At 49.8% G+C, this 15120-nt stretch overlaps 4 protein-coding genes across 4 annotated transcripts; 3 read left to right on the forward strand and 1 right to left on the reverse strand.

The window, feature by feature from the left end:
• Positions 1–1167: 1167 nt before the first annotated feature.
• HD556DRAFT_1320486 (armadillo-type protein) lies at positions 1168–5845 on the forward strand. Its single transcript, XM_041301306.1, has 20 exons — positions 1168–1420; positions 1473–1657; positions 1718–1832; positions 1879–2051; positions 2103–2249; positions 2303–2499; positions 2562–2990; positions 3046–3067; positions 3117–3152; positions 3202–3292; positions 3343–3499; positions 3551–3777; positions 3835–3975; positions 4032–4274; positions 4324–4620; positions 4674–4715; positions 4765–4893; positions 4945–5163; positions 5210–5274; positions 5325–5845. Exons 1-20 carry the CDS (start codon positions 1355–1357, stop codon positions 5425–5427), a joined length of 3084 nt encoding a protein of 1027 aa, XP_041168107.1. The 5' UTR covers positions 1168–1354; the 3' UTR covers positions 5428–5845.
• A 138-nt stretch (positions 5846–5983) lies between these two features.
• Positions 5984–9167, forward strand: HD556DRAFT_1320492 (aconitase family-domain-containing protein). The gene is made up of 12 exons (XM_041301307.1): positions 5984–6236; positions 6297–6405; positions 6468–6497; positions 6546–6713; positions 6763–7018; positions 7067–7350; positions 7403–7784; positions 7834–8208; positions 8262–8327; positions 8381–8787; positions 8839–8910; positions 8969–9167. Exons 1-12 carry the CDS (start codon positions 6058–6060, stop codon positions 8990–8992), a joined length of 2352 nt encoding a protein of 783 aa, XP_041168108.1. The 5' UTR covers positions 5984–6057; the 3' UTR covers positions 8993–9167.
• Position 9168: 1 nt separating this feature from the next.
• Positions 9169–11184, reverse strand: HD556DRAFT_1436186 (uncharacterized protein; the record flags this gene model as incomplete). The annotated part of the gene is made up of 1 exon (XM_041305528.1): positions 9169–11184. The coding sequence occupies one exon, from the start codon at positions 11182–11184 to the stop codon at positions 9169–9171; it is 2016 nt and encodes a 671-aa protein (XP_041168109.1).
• Positions 11185–11916: 732 nt separating this feature from the next.
• HD556DRAFT_54243 (uncharacterized protein) lies at positions 11917–14439 on the forward strand. Its single transcript, XM_041310908.1, has 5 exons — positions 11917–12249; positions 12302–12494; positions 12552–13066; positions 13125–14362; positions 14420–14439. Exons 1-4 carry the CDS (start codon positions 12028–12030, stop codon positions 13998–14000), a joined length of 1806 nt encoding a protein of 601 aa, XP_041168110.1. The 5' UTR covers positions 11917–12027; the 3' UTR covers positions 14001–14362; positions 14420–14439.
• The last annotated feature ends 681 nt before the right edge of the window (positions 14440–15120 follow it).

Consider the following 15120-nt stretch of genomic DNA (forward strand, 5'->3'; position numbering starts at 1 on the left):
ATTTGTTCTGTCGCCGTCCGGCCCGGGACTGCTAGCAATTCAAATTCCCAGAACCGTTCGTCGGGCTCGGTTTGAACGAGCGAGCGAAGAAAAGTATCACCAGATGTAAGGTTCGCACCAGGCTACTTCTCCCAAGTTCAACAGACTGGTGGACACCGTAGAGTGCAGTAATTAATATCGTCCGCAAGAAACTCGTCAGGAGGCACTGTAACACCTACCCTCAGCTGACTTTCCAGCAAATCTGGGAATCCAAGTTCCCGGCAGTCTCCATGCTGCCCGGGTCCGTAGATCTGTCCGTCTGTGCAAAACTTGTCAATTTGATTTCAACATCGTGAAGTCATACGCTACATTCTTACGACTAGTTACACATCTTGAACACGTCAATTTATATAATGACGCACAAGCTTGGCCTTGCCTGAAGATCAGCTGCAGATGTTTTGGGCTTTTGCCAGCTGTCTCGTGCACCGACGGGCTGGCTGGTTTTGTCATCCCCTGTTGAAGGTGCTCTACAGGCTATCTATAAGCTCTGAATAGTCTAGTCGTCAACTACGGCTGGAATACATTGGGTTGTGGTAGATTTTGTCGACGGAAGGGAGTACATAGAAGACGATACGATCATATGAGCGACAGCTTCTATACCCACTACATCAGCGGAGCGCACATCCAATATAGTTGAAGGGATATATACCAAGATGACAATGATTCCACTATACGGTTGATGTCAATATTCACAACGTCAATTCAACATTCTGAACTTATTCAAATGAGGACATTGATAAAGCGCTGCGAGTAGTCCACGGAATGTACTGGTTTTTTCCTAATTTCAGAGAGCGGATGCGTGGCCAACATGACATGGCTTCGGAGGATGGTCATTGTCAAGATGGGTGCAGCAATAGGGAAATTCGAGCTTTAAGATTCGGTCTTGGAATTGATTGCTGTCCAAGGGTGTTGTCCGGATCCCGATAGTCCTAAAGCACACAACACGGACACGAACAAACGTCCAGTGAACATTTTCCGTGACGAGTCCGGGAGTCCCAAATCTGCGCATTGCTTGTCGTTCATACCATACAAATCTCTGGCCATGGTTTGAACCGCGTAGCGTAATGAAGTTGCATCATAGAGTCCTAGAATATAATCATGAGAGTGGCAAATTGATGAGAGACGCCCGCTGGTTGAATCTTGATTGTGCTTGTCTCAGTGACACCCGATCGAGTCCTTAGGCCTTAGGATAGACGCGCCGCCACCCTTCTCTTCCATCAATTTAGAGATCTGCTGCTAGTGAAGTCTATCCCATAGGCAGTTGTACAGGTTGCAACTTAACAGCTTCTTCACTTGAAATCTTTGCGGGTTTCGTATGCAAATGTCGTCCGGAAATTTCCTCCCAGATTTGTCTCCTCCCGATGTGCAACAAGCAGCTCAAGTATGTACTTCAAGTCTGCACTTTGAGAAGATTTCTTACGACACTTCCACAGTTGATACAACAAGCGTATTCGAGTGCACATGCCCAGGTGGATCAACGGCGAATTCAGCAAGAGCTAGTCGAGATTCAGAGACGACCCGAGGCATGGGGGTTAGTTGTACCTTTCCTCGAACATCCAGACCCGAATGTGCAATTCTTTGGCGCACACACCGCGCAGGTTAAGATTATGCGTGATTGGTATGTACTCTACCTTTTCCTCTTTGCAATGGTACTGATCAGCTGCTATTGCCACTGCAGGGATTCATTTCCTGAGGAAAACGCCGAACATCTACGAGAATTACTGCTCAAGCTGACCTCGCACTCGATATTAACCGGCAAGGGCAAGGTAGTATGCCGCAAACTATTTGTTGCGGTAAGTACAAGTTCTAGATTAAAGTCTGTCTAGTGATCGTTTGCAGATCACATCACTTGCACTCCGCATCGCGCCGGGTTCGCCCTCAAGGTGGCCAGACTGGATAGTGTCGGCAGTCAATTCTCTCTCTTCCTCTGGCATGCCTCCAGACCAACTCCTTGCATTCCTTACCATAGTCGCTGAAGAGGTCGAAACAGCCGACCTTCTAGGGTCTAGTAAGTGAGTGCAGCGAATCGAATCACTCTGCGTTATCACCAATTCCGTTTTTAGGATGCAAATGCACCAGTCTCTTCTAGACGCTTCTCCGATGGTGATCCAAGCTGTAATAACATCTATCACTCGACCGACTCTCATATTGCCTGAACTACAATCCGCACTCAAGTGCTTCCAAGCATGGATATACACCTTACGGGCCAAGTAATGTTCTTTCATATGCTTTGCTCAGGTTTCAACTTAACGCGTCGCACAAGTGACATTACACCTATTATACCACTGTTGATCACGATAATGACGCCCGCGCCAGATTCCGGATTTGACGAGTCGACTTTCTCAGTGGCTTCTGATGTTTTACAGGAGATCATGACAAGGTCTTCGTTGGCTGGAGGCGCGGGGACAAGCACGTTGACAGAGCCGCTTCTTGTGTGGCTTGATACCCATGGAGATCGCGGTGAGCCTCGGTTGTTGCGCATGTTCACTCGATGTGACTACTCACCATTATCCGATATCCAGCTGGTTCAGTCGATGGTGTATCTCATTCACTTTGTAAGTTGCTGGTTGCCCTGGGAGACCACTCCACCATGTATTTCGCCTCCAATATCACATCGTTAAAACCCATACCCGGAACACCCTACCGGCGCGCCTACTTTGTGCAAAAGTTCTTGCACCTTCTTTTGAAATATACCGGACTATCGGGTTATTACGGTGTCGACGAGGAGGAGAGCGAGATGACTCTTGGCTTTTGGTACCTCTTTCAGGAATCGTTGTGGAGCGTGGAGTACGAAGACCAAGCTGAGGATCAGGACGGCATACCTTCACTTCTTGATGTCAAGGAAAAGGAACAATGGACCGTCGTGAATGCGGTATACGTTCAACTTGTAGAGATACTGAGAAGGAAAGTGATGTGGCCAGACCAGCGTACTCTCAGTTACTGGGCAAAAGGTGATATATTTATGTCACGTTTGCCTGCCCTGTGCTGAAACGAAATCGTTTGTAGATGAAGTCGACAGGTTTCAAGTGTGAGTGAGAGCAACGTTCGTCAACTTACATGGCGTTGACGATTTGCAGATATCGGAGGGATGTCGGTGATACCCTGATCAATGCGTGAATAAGATGATCGACGTGGCTGTATTTTATGTTGATTCATCCCCAGATATTACATCCTGCGAAATGACATGCTGGGCTACTTCCTTGAGGACATGCAAAAGCGCTTTGCACAACCGAATGGATTACAAGGATGGGAGGCGAGCACTTCTTTTGGTTTACATGATACTCATTTAACACATACTACCAGGAAATTGAAGCCACATTGCACTGTATCATGTCGATTCAAGAAGCAGTACCGCTGGAAGACAACACCTTCCTTGCTCGGTTGTTTGGACCTGATGTGCTTGGTCGTTTGCCAACTTCAGGTCAGGATCGAATACGTAGGACTATGCTTGGCTTGATTGGTATGAGAATCGCACACTCTCATGATCGTCTTCCTGACCTTCTGTGTTCAGCGGTGTACTCGACATGGTTCACAACTCAAACCAATGCACCGACACCCACCTCAACTCCTTCTCTTTTGATGAACGCCATTTCTTATGTCGTCGCTGCTCTACCGGAGCCTGCATTATGTCTGCCGGCTGCAAATGCCCTTCGTGATCTGTGCGATGCTAATCGTGTTGCGCTTGCGCCCCATATTGGAGCGTTCGCGGAGCTGCATGCCGGATTGAGTGGTATCCCGGTCCGTGAGACTCATGCATGGTCTGTATCTTCACTAATGTCATGCAAACATGCCCAGGATACGGAAAAGAGCAAGGTTCTTCAATCAATCGCGAGCGTAATACAAGCGTTACCACCTGAAGAGGAGATTCCACCCATTCAGGCGATTGTTATCCCAGTAATCGAAAAACTTGCACAAGCCCTGCACGGTCCTTCACAGGTTCGTATTGAGTTAGACATGGTTTCCTTCAAGCTGAATCGTTTTGTCTTCTGCAGCTTGTGGACGAAACTCGTTTCATTATCATTTCCCAGCTTCAGACATTGTCAGGGGTAGCCAAAGGTCTCACACGCACACAGGACTCGTTGCTTATCCTTGACGAATCGCCCGAAGAGAGAGCCGAGGCTGAGCGTCTACAACGAGCACGTGACGACTACACGATGGTGAAAGTTCGTGAAGACCTGTTCAACACGATAAGAAATATAGCAAGGTACTGGTCCATGGATGCTGGTGTCTCGGATGTATGTTCCGGTCTATTTTTATGCATTATTTCGGCTGACACTGAACAAGGCACTGAGTGACTTTTTCCGTTCGATAACTTCTTTGCCCTCGGATATCACCCTGCTTTCGCTTCCTGCGGCTCCGATTTTTGAGATCGTATGTCTTGCATGCCAGAGGCAGCTTACGGCTGTATGGCTGTCCTTGGCCAACATGCTCGTCATACAGCTTGATCCGCCGACGTTGTTTTCAACCTCAACGCTCAAATCCACACCGAGTCCTGAGGCTCTGGGGGTGATATCGACTCTATTGCCAATACTGTTGGAAGCATCGCTAGGAGTACTGGGACAGCCTGGGGCGATGGAGGCTGTGGGTGTACCTTGCGCTATTTTTGAACGAGTTCTGATGGTTTCTTGTTATAGAATCCTGACATCGTGCAGGCCTTTTTCGGATGCATGGATACCGTGAGTGCGGAATTAGAGACTCAATGCAAAGCTAAACGAGATTAATTAGATTGCAAAGCATTTCCTGGTAGGATTCTATCGACTGCCACCCGGCGCCCTCGATGCGTTGATGCAATGCGCTGTGACTTCATTGTCGTTGCAAGAGCGATATTCGCTTGTTGCAACATGCACTTTTCTGGTACTTGTGGTTTTGTACTGATGTTCACCACCTCTTACTCGTTGATGTCAGGAAACGCTCATAAGGCGAACAGCCAGTAGTGATGATCTTGGAGATGCAAGTACGATACTAATTCAAGGGCATGGTCGGCCGATCCTACGAGCTATCTTATGTGGCTTCGCGGGTGTGGCGCCAAGATCCGCGACACAGAACCTGATTGAATTGCTATCCATAGTAGCATCTAAATTCCCCGCAGAGACGAGAACCTGGATGACTGATATCTTGTTTGCGGTATGCCTTGATTATTGGTCTGTGAGGAAGTCTGACATGGATGCAGGATGACTTTGTCCAGTCAAAGGCAAGCCCGGAGGCGAAGCGAACTTTTGTAAAAACTATCATTGGGTTTGTCAATGCTGATCATATGAACTGAATCCTGTACTGATTGCGAGTAGGTCTCGATCGCCGAAGAAAACGAGGGAAGCAGCACAGCAGTTTACACTTGTCGCCCGGGGCCTGGAAGGCACTAGCTTTGGATACGCTTCTATTAACATTTGATGTGGGCAGTGTGCCAGTGTTGCTACTGGTCCGCTAATTCGACATGACATTGAACGCGCTTGACTGAAGAATCGGTGTTCATCGGATATGTCCACGTTACCAATGTCAACGTGTACGAGTACCACGGTTATTGGCGTGGAAGGGCCGATGTGAGCGCGGCGGCCATAACTGACGGCACGCTGTAGGACCTCGTAGTTGGCTCCCACAGCACGCAGCGATGGTTGGCCCTGAGGGGGCACTCCCATACTATCGTGCGACGGGCCTCTGTCGTCAACTAAGTTAATCGTCGGTGTGTCGGCGATATTGAATGCTGTGGAATGATATATGTGTCTGAAACCTGTGACTCATCGGATGGTCCGGGGTTGATCAGGGTTGGTCCGGGGAACATACCTGGGGCAAGTTCCTGGCCAGCCGGCGGAAGAGCGGCTTTTGGGTAAAAAATGACGGCAAGGACTATCAAAAGCGGTAAGTAGTGCCGTAGTCTGACAAATCAATAACTATGATTGGCCGTTCAAGCTCCCATGAATCACAAGCATAAATTGGTAAATATCGGAACGCAAATTGCCGAGCTCACGCTTTTCTTCAAACTTGCTTGTCGTCGCACACAACTGCTCGTCGGTCTTTTCGACGATGCCTATCCTCTCTTCCTCAACGCGCGATGCGATGCGCTCGCTGCAGCGGCTGGCCGCGGGGATGGCCACCGCTGTTCCGAGAATTGGTGACACCAAAGTACCAATGTCTCTCCTGGAGAAGGGTGCATACATAAACTACCAGCGTATTGAGGATAACCTCGCCGTCGTCCGTGACAGGTGATTGCAACCATTTACTTGACTTATAGTCTGGCTTCTGATGTACTAACTGTTCCGCAGGCTTCAGCGCCCTCTTACATTGTCGGAAAAGATAGTGTACGGACACTTGGACGATCCTCACAACCAGGACATTGTCCGAGGCACAAGCTACCTTAAGCTCCGTCCTGACGTATGCCAGACGTTTACATTCTGTTCCGGGTCACCACTGAACCATTCTATCCTTATCAACAGCGGGTAGCTTGTCAGGACGCTACCGCCCAGGTCCGCCCATAACGTCACTACTATGTCCCCTCGCTGACGTAATTGTAGATGGCTTTGTTGCAATTCATGTCTGCAGGCATGGACACAGCAGCTGTTCCAACTACAGTTCATTGTGACCACTTGATTGAAGCTCAAGTTGGTGGTGCTAAGGATTTGGCGCGTGCCGTTGATCTCAACAAAGAGGTGTACGATTTCTTGGCTACCGCCACCGCAAAAGTTGGTTGTTTGTGACTTAGGGTTTTTGTATTTGCTCATTAGTTTGCAGTATGGTCTTGGATTTTGGAAGCCGGGTTCTGGTATTATTCACCAAATTATCTTGGAAAACTATGCATTCCCTGGTGGACTCATGATCGGGACTGACTCTCACACACCTAATGCGGGAGGTTTGGGTATGGTTGCCTGTGGTGTTGGGGGTGCCGATGCTGTTGATGTCATGGCGGATATTCCTTGGGAATTGAAGTGCCCTAATGTCATCGGTGTGAACCTTACTGGCAAGATTGGAGGCTGGACTACGCCCAAGGGTGCGAGTGTCCTCGAATTGATTCTCTTGCATAGTTAACCCTTCGCAGACGTCATCCTGAAGGTCGCTGGCATTCTCACTGTCAAGGGTGGAACTGGTGCCATCGTTGAATACCACGGTCCTGGTGTCGAATCATTGTCTTGCACGGGTATGGCCACTATCTGTAACATGGGTGCTGAAATCGGCGCAACTACCTCACTCTTCCCCTTCAACCGTCGCATGGTCGACTATCTCAACGCTACCAAGCGTTCCGAGATTGCTCAATACGCACAGCGCTTTTCACACAACCTTAAGGCTGATGAGGGCTGCGAGTACGACCAGAACATCGAAATTGTTTGTGATGTTGTTAATGTCCTCGTCATCCGGACTGATATTTTGTGCCCAGAACCTGTCAGAACTCGAGCCTCACATCAACGGTCCCTTCACTCCTGATCTTGCTACCCCGCTCTCGAAGTTTGCAGAGGAGGTCAAGAAGAACAACTGGCCCCAAGAACTTAAGGTCGCTCTCATTGGTTCTTGCACTAACTCTTCATATGAGGACATGTCACGTTCTGCTTCCATTGCCCGCGAAGCTACCGAGCATGGCCTCAGTGTCAAGAGCAAGTTCACGATCACTCCTGGTTCTGAGCAAGTCCGTGCTACCATTGAACGTGACGGTCAAATTGGTGCTTTCGAAGAGGTCGGCGGTCTCGTCCTGGCTAATGCATGCGGTCCTTGCATTGGTCAATGGGACAGGAAAGATGTTAAGAAGGGCGAGGTTAACTCAAGTGCGTTTTTCGTCTCATTATATTACATTTTCTAACTAATGGTTTTTAGTTATTACCTCCTACAACCGTAACTTCACTGGCCGTAACGATGCTAACCCTGCCACCCACGCTTTCGTCGCCTCCCCGGATATTGTAACTGCAATGGCCTTCGCTGGTGACCTCACCTTCAACCCGGTTTCGGACACCCTCATTGGTTCTGATGGCAAGCCTTTCAAGTTCTCGGACCCTACTGGTAATGAGCTTCCTCCTCGCGGCTACGACCCCGGCCAAAACACCTTCCAGCCCCCTCCTGGAGACCGTGCTAGCGTTTCGGTCGCAGTTGACCCTAAGAGTGACCGTCTTCAACTCCTCCATCCATTCACGGCTTGGAATGGCGAAACACCGTCTGACCTCCCCGTTCTGATCAAGGTGAAGGGCAAGTGCAGTAAGTGAAGTTCATTTTTGAGTCCTCCCACTGCGCCTCATTATGGTGTCTAGCGACCGACCACATCTCGGCTGGTGGTCCCTGGCTTAAATACCGTGGTCACCTCGAAAACATTTCGCGTAAGTCGTGTTGCCTGATAATTCTTTAGACTTTTCATCTCACCCTGGGATAGAAAACTGTTTGATCGGTGCAATCAACTCGGAGAACGGCGAGGCAAACAAGGTCAAGAACCAGATCACCGGCGAATATGGTCCAGTTCCCCAGACTGCTGCTTACTACCGCGACAAGGGCATCAAGTGGGTCGTCATCGGTGACTCCAACTACGGTGAAGGTTCATCTCGCGAGCACGCTGCCCTCGAGCCCCGTTACCTTGGTGGTCTTGCCATTATTACTCGGTCTTTTGCTCGTATCCACGAGACGAACTTGAAGAAGCAAGGCATGCTTGCTCTCACCTTCGCCAACCCTGAGGACTACGACAAGATTCAGCCCAGCGACAAAGTTGACATTCTGGGCTTGGAAACTTTCGCCCCAGGAAAGAACTTGACTCTTGTTGCCAAGCATGCGGATGGTAGCAAGGATGTGAGTTACTGGCTCTTGTAATGGCATTTTGTGGTGCTGACGGGACTGCAGGAAATTTCTCTTGCTCACTCCTTCAATGAGGGTCAAATCGAGTGGTTCAAAGCAGGCTCTGCTCTTAACCTGGTGCGTTCAATTCTCGATTTGTATGCAGTAGGTTCACCTTCTGACCTTGTCGATATAGATGGCTGCCAAGGCCAAGCAGTAAATAGTGATATAGATGGAAGGAGCATGTGCTATGTTACACAGTAGACTCCATGTTCAGCTATTCCTCGCTTTCCGATACTTATTTCCTTGATCATTCACATCATAGTTTCGACGACTTGTTTATATATCCTTGTAATAACACGGACGACAAATCCTAAAACATTTCGATCCTGGAGGTTACTCGTCCAAAGGTTCGTACATCATCATCTTCCGTCTTCTTTCCAGCAACGCTTTTCTTGCCATACTCTCTCTCCCGGATAGATGACCAGGTTGAGGTGGGCGTAACAAGTCTGATCCAAAGGATATCATCGAAGACGCGGACGATGATTCATGGCGAATTGGTTTAGGCCTTGAACGTCTCCGCTGCCCACCCCTCTTCCGCGACGATATTTTGGATTGCTCAGAGTACATCGTGTTCGTGCGCGATTTCGGAGCGTCACTAGAAGCAAGCGCCTGATGCGACTGTGTAAACCCATACCCGTAGTTCCTCAGGTTCGCTGAGGCCGCGGCCATAGACTCAGAGGTGTAAACGCTACTGGAACTGACGTGCGAGGCATGGCTCTTATCCATATCTATAGGGGCTGCGTTGTGTTTCAACGGTACGCGAGACTCTTGTGTCCACACGGGTGCCATGCCCGGGCGAAGTGTTACCTGGCTATCGCTGGGAGCCAGGTTCGACTGCGATACGTCGGGGGAGGAAACTCGGTCTCGAAGATGGCCACCCAGTCCACGAATGCGCAGTCCGTTTTCGTCGTCGTCGTTCAGCTGGGGTTCTGCAGAGTATGACGGTGGATCGTGACCAGGGGGAGGTATGCCGTATTCGGAATCCGGAAATCGTTGTAGCCAATGGTTTTTTGCAGATCCCGGTGGAATGTCGCTTTCTTCATATGTGGACGGGCGTTGCGCGCGGTTGCCAGCAACAGTGCCGAAGGCGGTCATAAAGTTGGACTTGAGGGCGGAGGCCCAACCCTCCGGGGGCCGATATTCGTTTCCTATTGGGTCATGAGGCCTGGGTTCAGCCTTGTCAGGGAGCGGTATGTCGTGCCAGTCTCCAGGGCCGATGGCTGGTGTGTTCTCCATGACCGGTTGCAGCCTCTCTCTAGGCGTGCGCTGGGCATGGCCAGGCGAGGGGAGAAAATGCGGTAGACCATTTCCTTCCGGCGGCAGGAAACCGTGCGTAGGATACTGGACACCGTTCCTCGGTGGACCCAACTCGGCTACCCTTGTGCTGTAAAACGCTGGGCCACCGTGGCTTGACTCGTCACCAGACGTCAGGTCGCCAGGGGCAATATTTGCTACCTGCAGCCGACCAAGTGTGCGCGGGCTTTCCTGTACGCTGTACGCGCTTGCGGAATTCGCGAGTACAGGTCGTCGTTGCTCCATGGGCGGGTAGACGTCGCCAGCGACCGTTCTTGAGGGATTGTACCCTGGTGCCCGATCATAAGCTTTGTAGAAATTCGCAGCTGTCAGCGTGTTTATGGGGCTGGCAAAAGGATCACCAGTATTTCTCTGGACGAGAGATGCAGGGAGGTAAAACTCAGACTCTTCGTGCGGGGTGTGTACCTGCAGGCTCGGCTCGGGGCCGTCCTCGAGTGTATCCCTCGCTGTCCAAAGCTCGTCGTCGTCTTGCGTCTTTCGCGCTGATGCGCGCGAACGCAGCCACCATGCCAGAAATGCCAGGCAACAAGCGAGAACACAGACGGTGCCCAAGATGATCGCGACGTAGAACGGGGCGGAGAGCTCGGGTTTGGACGTGTGCATAGAAGCGGGGGAGACGAGTGCTGTCGGACGAACGGATGTGCTGGTGCTGCTTGAGGAGTTAGATGGAATGCTAGTGGTGGTGGGTGTCTGTGATGAAAACGAAGAGCTTGGCGTTGCACTGCTGAGCGATGAGGATATTGTATCAGTTGCCGTAGCTGAGGACATTGCCAAGGCAGGGACAGTAGTCATCGACGCCTGGGACTGTGTCAACTGGCCTCCTGTCTGCATTCCGGTTGCACTGACAAGGTCTGGACTGGTCTGAGTGGCCGGCTGTGGTGCATATTCCGTCCTGCGGCTGCCTTCGGGGTTGTATGAAGCATCTCCAGGTCCTGCTGGAGGATCTGAATTTACGATTGACGGTTGCCCGTTTTTTCCTAGAATCAAGTTGGAATCCGCTCTGCGATTATGGTCAATGTTGGCAAAGAACGGCATGCGTGAAATCAAAGATATAAGCATAGTATCGTTGGGTGTATATGCGCGCCTGGCGCTGAGCTACCAGAGCCCTGGAGAAGATGGGGTGACTTGTCAAAATTAAGAGTACCGTCTCATTTCTTAAATCATGAAACGCGATGTGGCTTGAGATTCGAATCTAGACGGTCAGTCTGACGTAGCCTCGTCAACTATATTTAGGCTTGGAATGGGCGTAATTGCGGGACTGCGGCGGCGTTGATTGCGCAGAGTCTAAAAGGAATGTGATTGGATCTAATCATATCTACCGGTCCCTCTGTAGTTCTACCAAGTCACTGCTGAGTGCTGCAGCATGTGATTTCGCCCCTAGGTATGGTATGTCATTATCGACGTTACTAATATGCACCATATATGGTGTTGCCCAGACTCTTGTTCTCAACGTCAGATGTACAAACTCAACTGTAATGTCTTGGGCTATGACCCAAGCCGTATTTTCCAAGTCAACGTTGCGGAGACGCAGACTGTTCATGATCTCAAAGAGGTCATCAAGGACGCGAAGAAGCCAGAATTTGACCATGTTGGCTCTAACCATCTCAAGTTATGGCAGGTGAGTGATTTGATACCTACCATCGGATGTTGACGACCTGATACTGTGGAAGGTCGACCTGCCTATCGACGAAACGATCGAGCACAATCTTAGCAGTCTTAAGCTTGACACAAAGAAATCCCTATATAAAACACCTGAGGAGAATACTGTGAAGAGGCAACGTGTTGAGCAGGCGAGTAATCTGATGCCAATGATTGGGTGTTTATGATCTGACATTTTGGACACTTGACACAAAGAAATCCCTATCACCTCTGGCTTCAATGACCAATATTTTTCCCAATGCTCCTCACCCTGAGCATCTGCATATTGTTATCAGACCGCTCCAGCTCAAACTCAACTGCATTGTCTTCGATGATCCTGACTATGTATCTGAGGTCAAGATTGCACCGACAGAGAGTGTCAGCGCCCTCCAAAAGGCTATCAAGGACGCGAATAAGCCAGAATTTGACCATGTTGACGCTGCCCATCTCAAGCTATGGCAGGTGAGTGATCTGATGCCTACAATTGGATGTTGATAATCTGATCATTTGGAAGGTCAATATCAAACCGAAAGACCTATACTTACTCAACGCGATCGAAGACCAAGGCGTGGCGTTGGAGTCGTTAACCAAACTGTCCGAAGCGTTCGCGGATGGAGTAGAGCACGGATGTATCCATGTCGTGATACAACAATCTGCTGTTGCACAAGGCGAAGTCAAAACCAATTATATGGCGAAGCTCAACGAAGGTGAGGCTACACCGCCTGGTTATTTGACTCGTCGCTCAAAATGGATTCCACACCAAGACTTCAAGAACGCTTCTTCTCACTTCAACTATCCTTCCCCGTCAGCAGCTGCTAAATCCAAAGAATATTGCAGTATACAGCGTGGACCCAGGGAATTATGCGACGGTCGTTATGCTCATGAAAAACCAGCCGATACGACTGCACCACCGATACAGCTGTTCAACCCAGCATTCGCCTACTTCTCAAGCAAAGCGTTCGATCCTGAATACGTTGTACCCGATGAGGTGCTGCGTGATATCCAGAATCTCATGCCTACATTTGCGGCAATTCATTCCAGCGGGAATGACCGCAAAGTAAATATTACTCCTCTGCTGGAAAAGGTGATCCAACAAACTTTATTGCACACGAAAAGTCGTCATGGCGGCTATATTCCCGATGCTGTAGCCGTCCATGTTCATGGCCATATTCCGATACACCTCGTGGTAGTTGAGGAGAAGAACGAGGTTGGGGATGGAGATTCAGACCCTTCGGTCCAGGCGTCATTCTCCTTTGTACATCTCACTCGTGACTCACAGGTGCAATGTTTCGGCACTCTAATGCGTGTTACTCTTCTCACTGATACTCGTCACACAGTCCACGGAACTTCGCTCAAAGTGTAATTGTCCTACCTTCTTGATTGCTCACGCTGGGCCTTGGCTAGCAGTTCTGGGCGCCGTCTTCACGGAGAAGTATATAGTCCAACGGCTTACGGACTTCATCTGGATCCCAGCCCGCTCTGCACTCGATGACGACCAGTTTCTTCGAATTGGGCGCGTCCTGTATGCACTTAGGGAATCAGTCGCACAGCTCAGAGACTGGTATGACAATGTCTTGGAATGTGGCGAGCCGCCGTACGATGCATCACGTCCTACTGTACACTCTCGCTTTTACCCAACCCCAGATACTTATCTGCGCAACGAGATTTCCGTACAATTCAAATATGAGCGGCCCCTGGAACACGATGCTTCGTGTGTGACTTACCTGGCGAAGACGCAGGAGGACAACCCGATCAATGTCGTTGTAAAGTTCGTCACCAGGTACGGCGAGGACGTTCACATGGCGATGGCAGAAGCTGGGTTTGCGCCGAAGCTTTTGTATTACGGAAAGATTGATGTCGGGAAGGGGATGCCATCGTATGGCGGGCTGCGGATGGTAGTAATGGAATATGTGGACGGAACGACGGCCTGTAGTTCACTGCGACTGCCTCCCAACTTTCACCAAGAGCTCGAGGATGCGATCGAGTACTGCCACGGGAAGGGTTTTGTGTTTGGTGATCTTCGGAAGCCGAACATCATGATCACGAAGGACGGCAAAGTGCAACTGATCGATTTCGACTGGGCTGGACGCAAAGACGAGGTCAAATACCCTGTATCGATCTCTTCCGCTATTCGCTGGCCGAAAGGGGCGCAAGGATTAGGGCCTATACTAGAAGAACATGATCGTGATATGCTAGTGCGCTACTGTAGTTAGAATTTCAATTCTTCTGCTTTATGATGCGTTGCCACAGCTTTAAGTTTTGCACGCCTATAATCCCATGTACCGACCATATTAATCTGCTGCCGTCCTGTCTCCCTGCTTCGCCGTCATGCTCAGTAGTCCCATACCTTGTAGTTACACATCGGACAATGTTGTAATGTTTTGAACAACTTTCTCGGCAACTTTGTGAATGTGTAATGAGTTATCAATCACACCAAATCCAAAGACTCACTGGTGCACCGGCCGTTATGACCATGGCTAGGGTCAGGGCAGGGAGCAAAAATGTCCTTCCCATAATCAGGTTAGGTGTCACGCAGCTGCATGCAACATGAGGAATAAACGAGGATTTCGAAGACGTCGATGTGGCTTCAAGTTCGATCAAATCACAGGGTCCATGCATAAAAGGGTAGCAGTACCTACTAGTCTCTAAAGCATGATGGCTTTGTACGAGCGCTAGCTATAGCCAACCGTGCTTCCTGACTCCTTCTCTCATTATTCAATTTCAAGTTAGATCAGTCACAATATGATCAGAACAGACTTATCTTTCCAACGCCAACACTGCCTGAATTTTCAGATAAGAAAAAAGCAAGGCTTATTACTGTAGTGATACACACTGGAGAACTGTGACATGTGGGACGTCCGACTCTGTTAACTCGTCATCTGCTTTACTCTTGACATGAGTTCCTGGCCCTTCGGCTGACCGCGGCAGTGCGACCTATTCTGGGACGAGCCTAAAAAGTATTTGCTCTCCACTCGTGGCCGGCTTCCACGCCAGACTTGCCTTCGTTGCACACAACGACCCGGGCCGTTGTAGCTTACCGGAGTTTGTAGCGGAAACGAAAATCCGGAAGAAGGCAGGGTGCAGACCTAGGGCACCGGAGCTTGCTAGAGTGTAGCCTGCCAATGGGCGCAGTGGGGTTGGCGCCGGGCGGAGAAGAGAACCTACATGCTGCACAGCCACTGCACGAAGTTCTTTGGTACGCCATATTTAGGAAGCTCCTGACCGGCGAAACAAGAGGAAGCGAAAAACGATGACGAAGCAGGAGACGACGAAGTTGCAGTCATGACAAGTCAAACGCGATGAGGATGAACAGCTGAGAGGTATGTTTCTTGA

Source organism: Suillus plorans, assembly GCF_016647745.1.
Source record: "Suillus plorans strain S12 chromosome Unknown HD556scaffold_1, whole genome shotgun sequence".
Taxonomy (NCBI): domain Eukaryota; kingdom Fungi; phylum Basidiomycota; class Agaricomycetes; order Boletales; family Suillaceae; genus Suillus; species Suillus plorans.

Coding starts and splice junctions, on each gene's coding strand:
- HD556DRAFT_1320486 (XM_041301306.1), top strand. CDS start 1,355: ATGCAAATGTCGTCCGGAAATTTCCTCCCAGATTTGTCTCCTCCCGAT. Junction 1,658..1,717: donor GTTAAGATTATGCGTGATTG/GTATGTACTCTA, acceptor TTGCCACTGCAG/GGATTCATTTCCTGAGGAAA. Junction 3,068..3,116: donor GAAGTCGACAGGTTTCAAGT/GTGAGTGAGAGC, acceptor GACGATTTGCAG/ATATCGGAGGGATGTCGGTG.
- HD556DRAFT_1320492 (XM_041301307.1), top strand. CDS start 6,058: ATGCCTATCCTCTCTTCCTCAACGCGCGATGCGATGCGCTCGCTGCAG. Junction 6,498..6,545: donor GTCAGGACGCTACCGCCCAG/GTCCGCCCATAA, acceptor ACGTAATTGTAG/ATGGCTTTGTTGCAATTCAT. Junction 8,209..8,261: donor CAAGGTGAAGGGCAAGTGCA/GTAAGTGAAGTT, acceptor TATGGTGTCTAG/CGACCGACCACATCTCGGCT.
- HD556DRAFT_54243 (XM_041310908.1), top strand. CDS start 12,028: ATGACCAATATTTTTCCCAATGCTCCTCACCCTGAGCATCTGCATATT. Junction 12,495..12,551: donor TATGGCGAAGCTCAACGAAG/GTGAGGCTACAC, acceptor TTCCACACCAAG/ACTTCAAGAACGCTTCTTCT. Junction 13,067..13,124: donor ATCTCACTCGTGACTCACAG/GTGCAATGTTTC, acceptor CTCGTCACACAG/TCCACGGAACTTCGCTCAAA.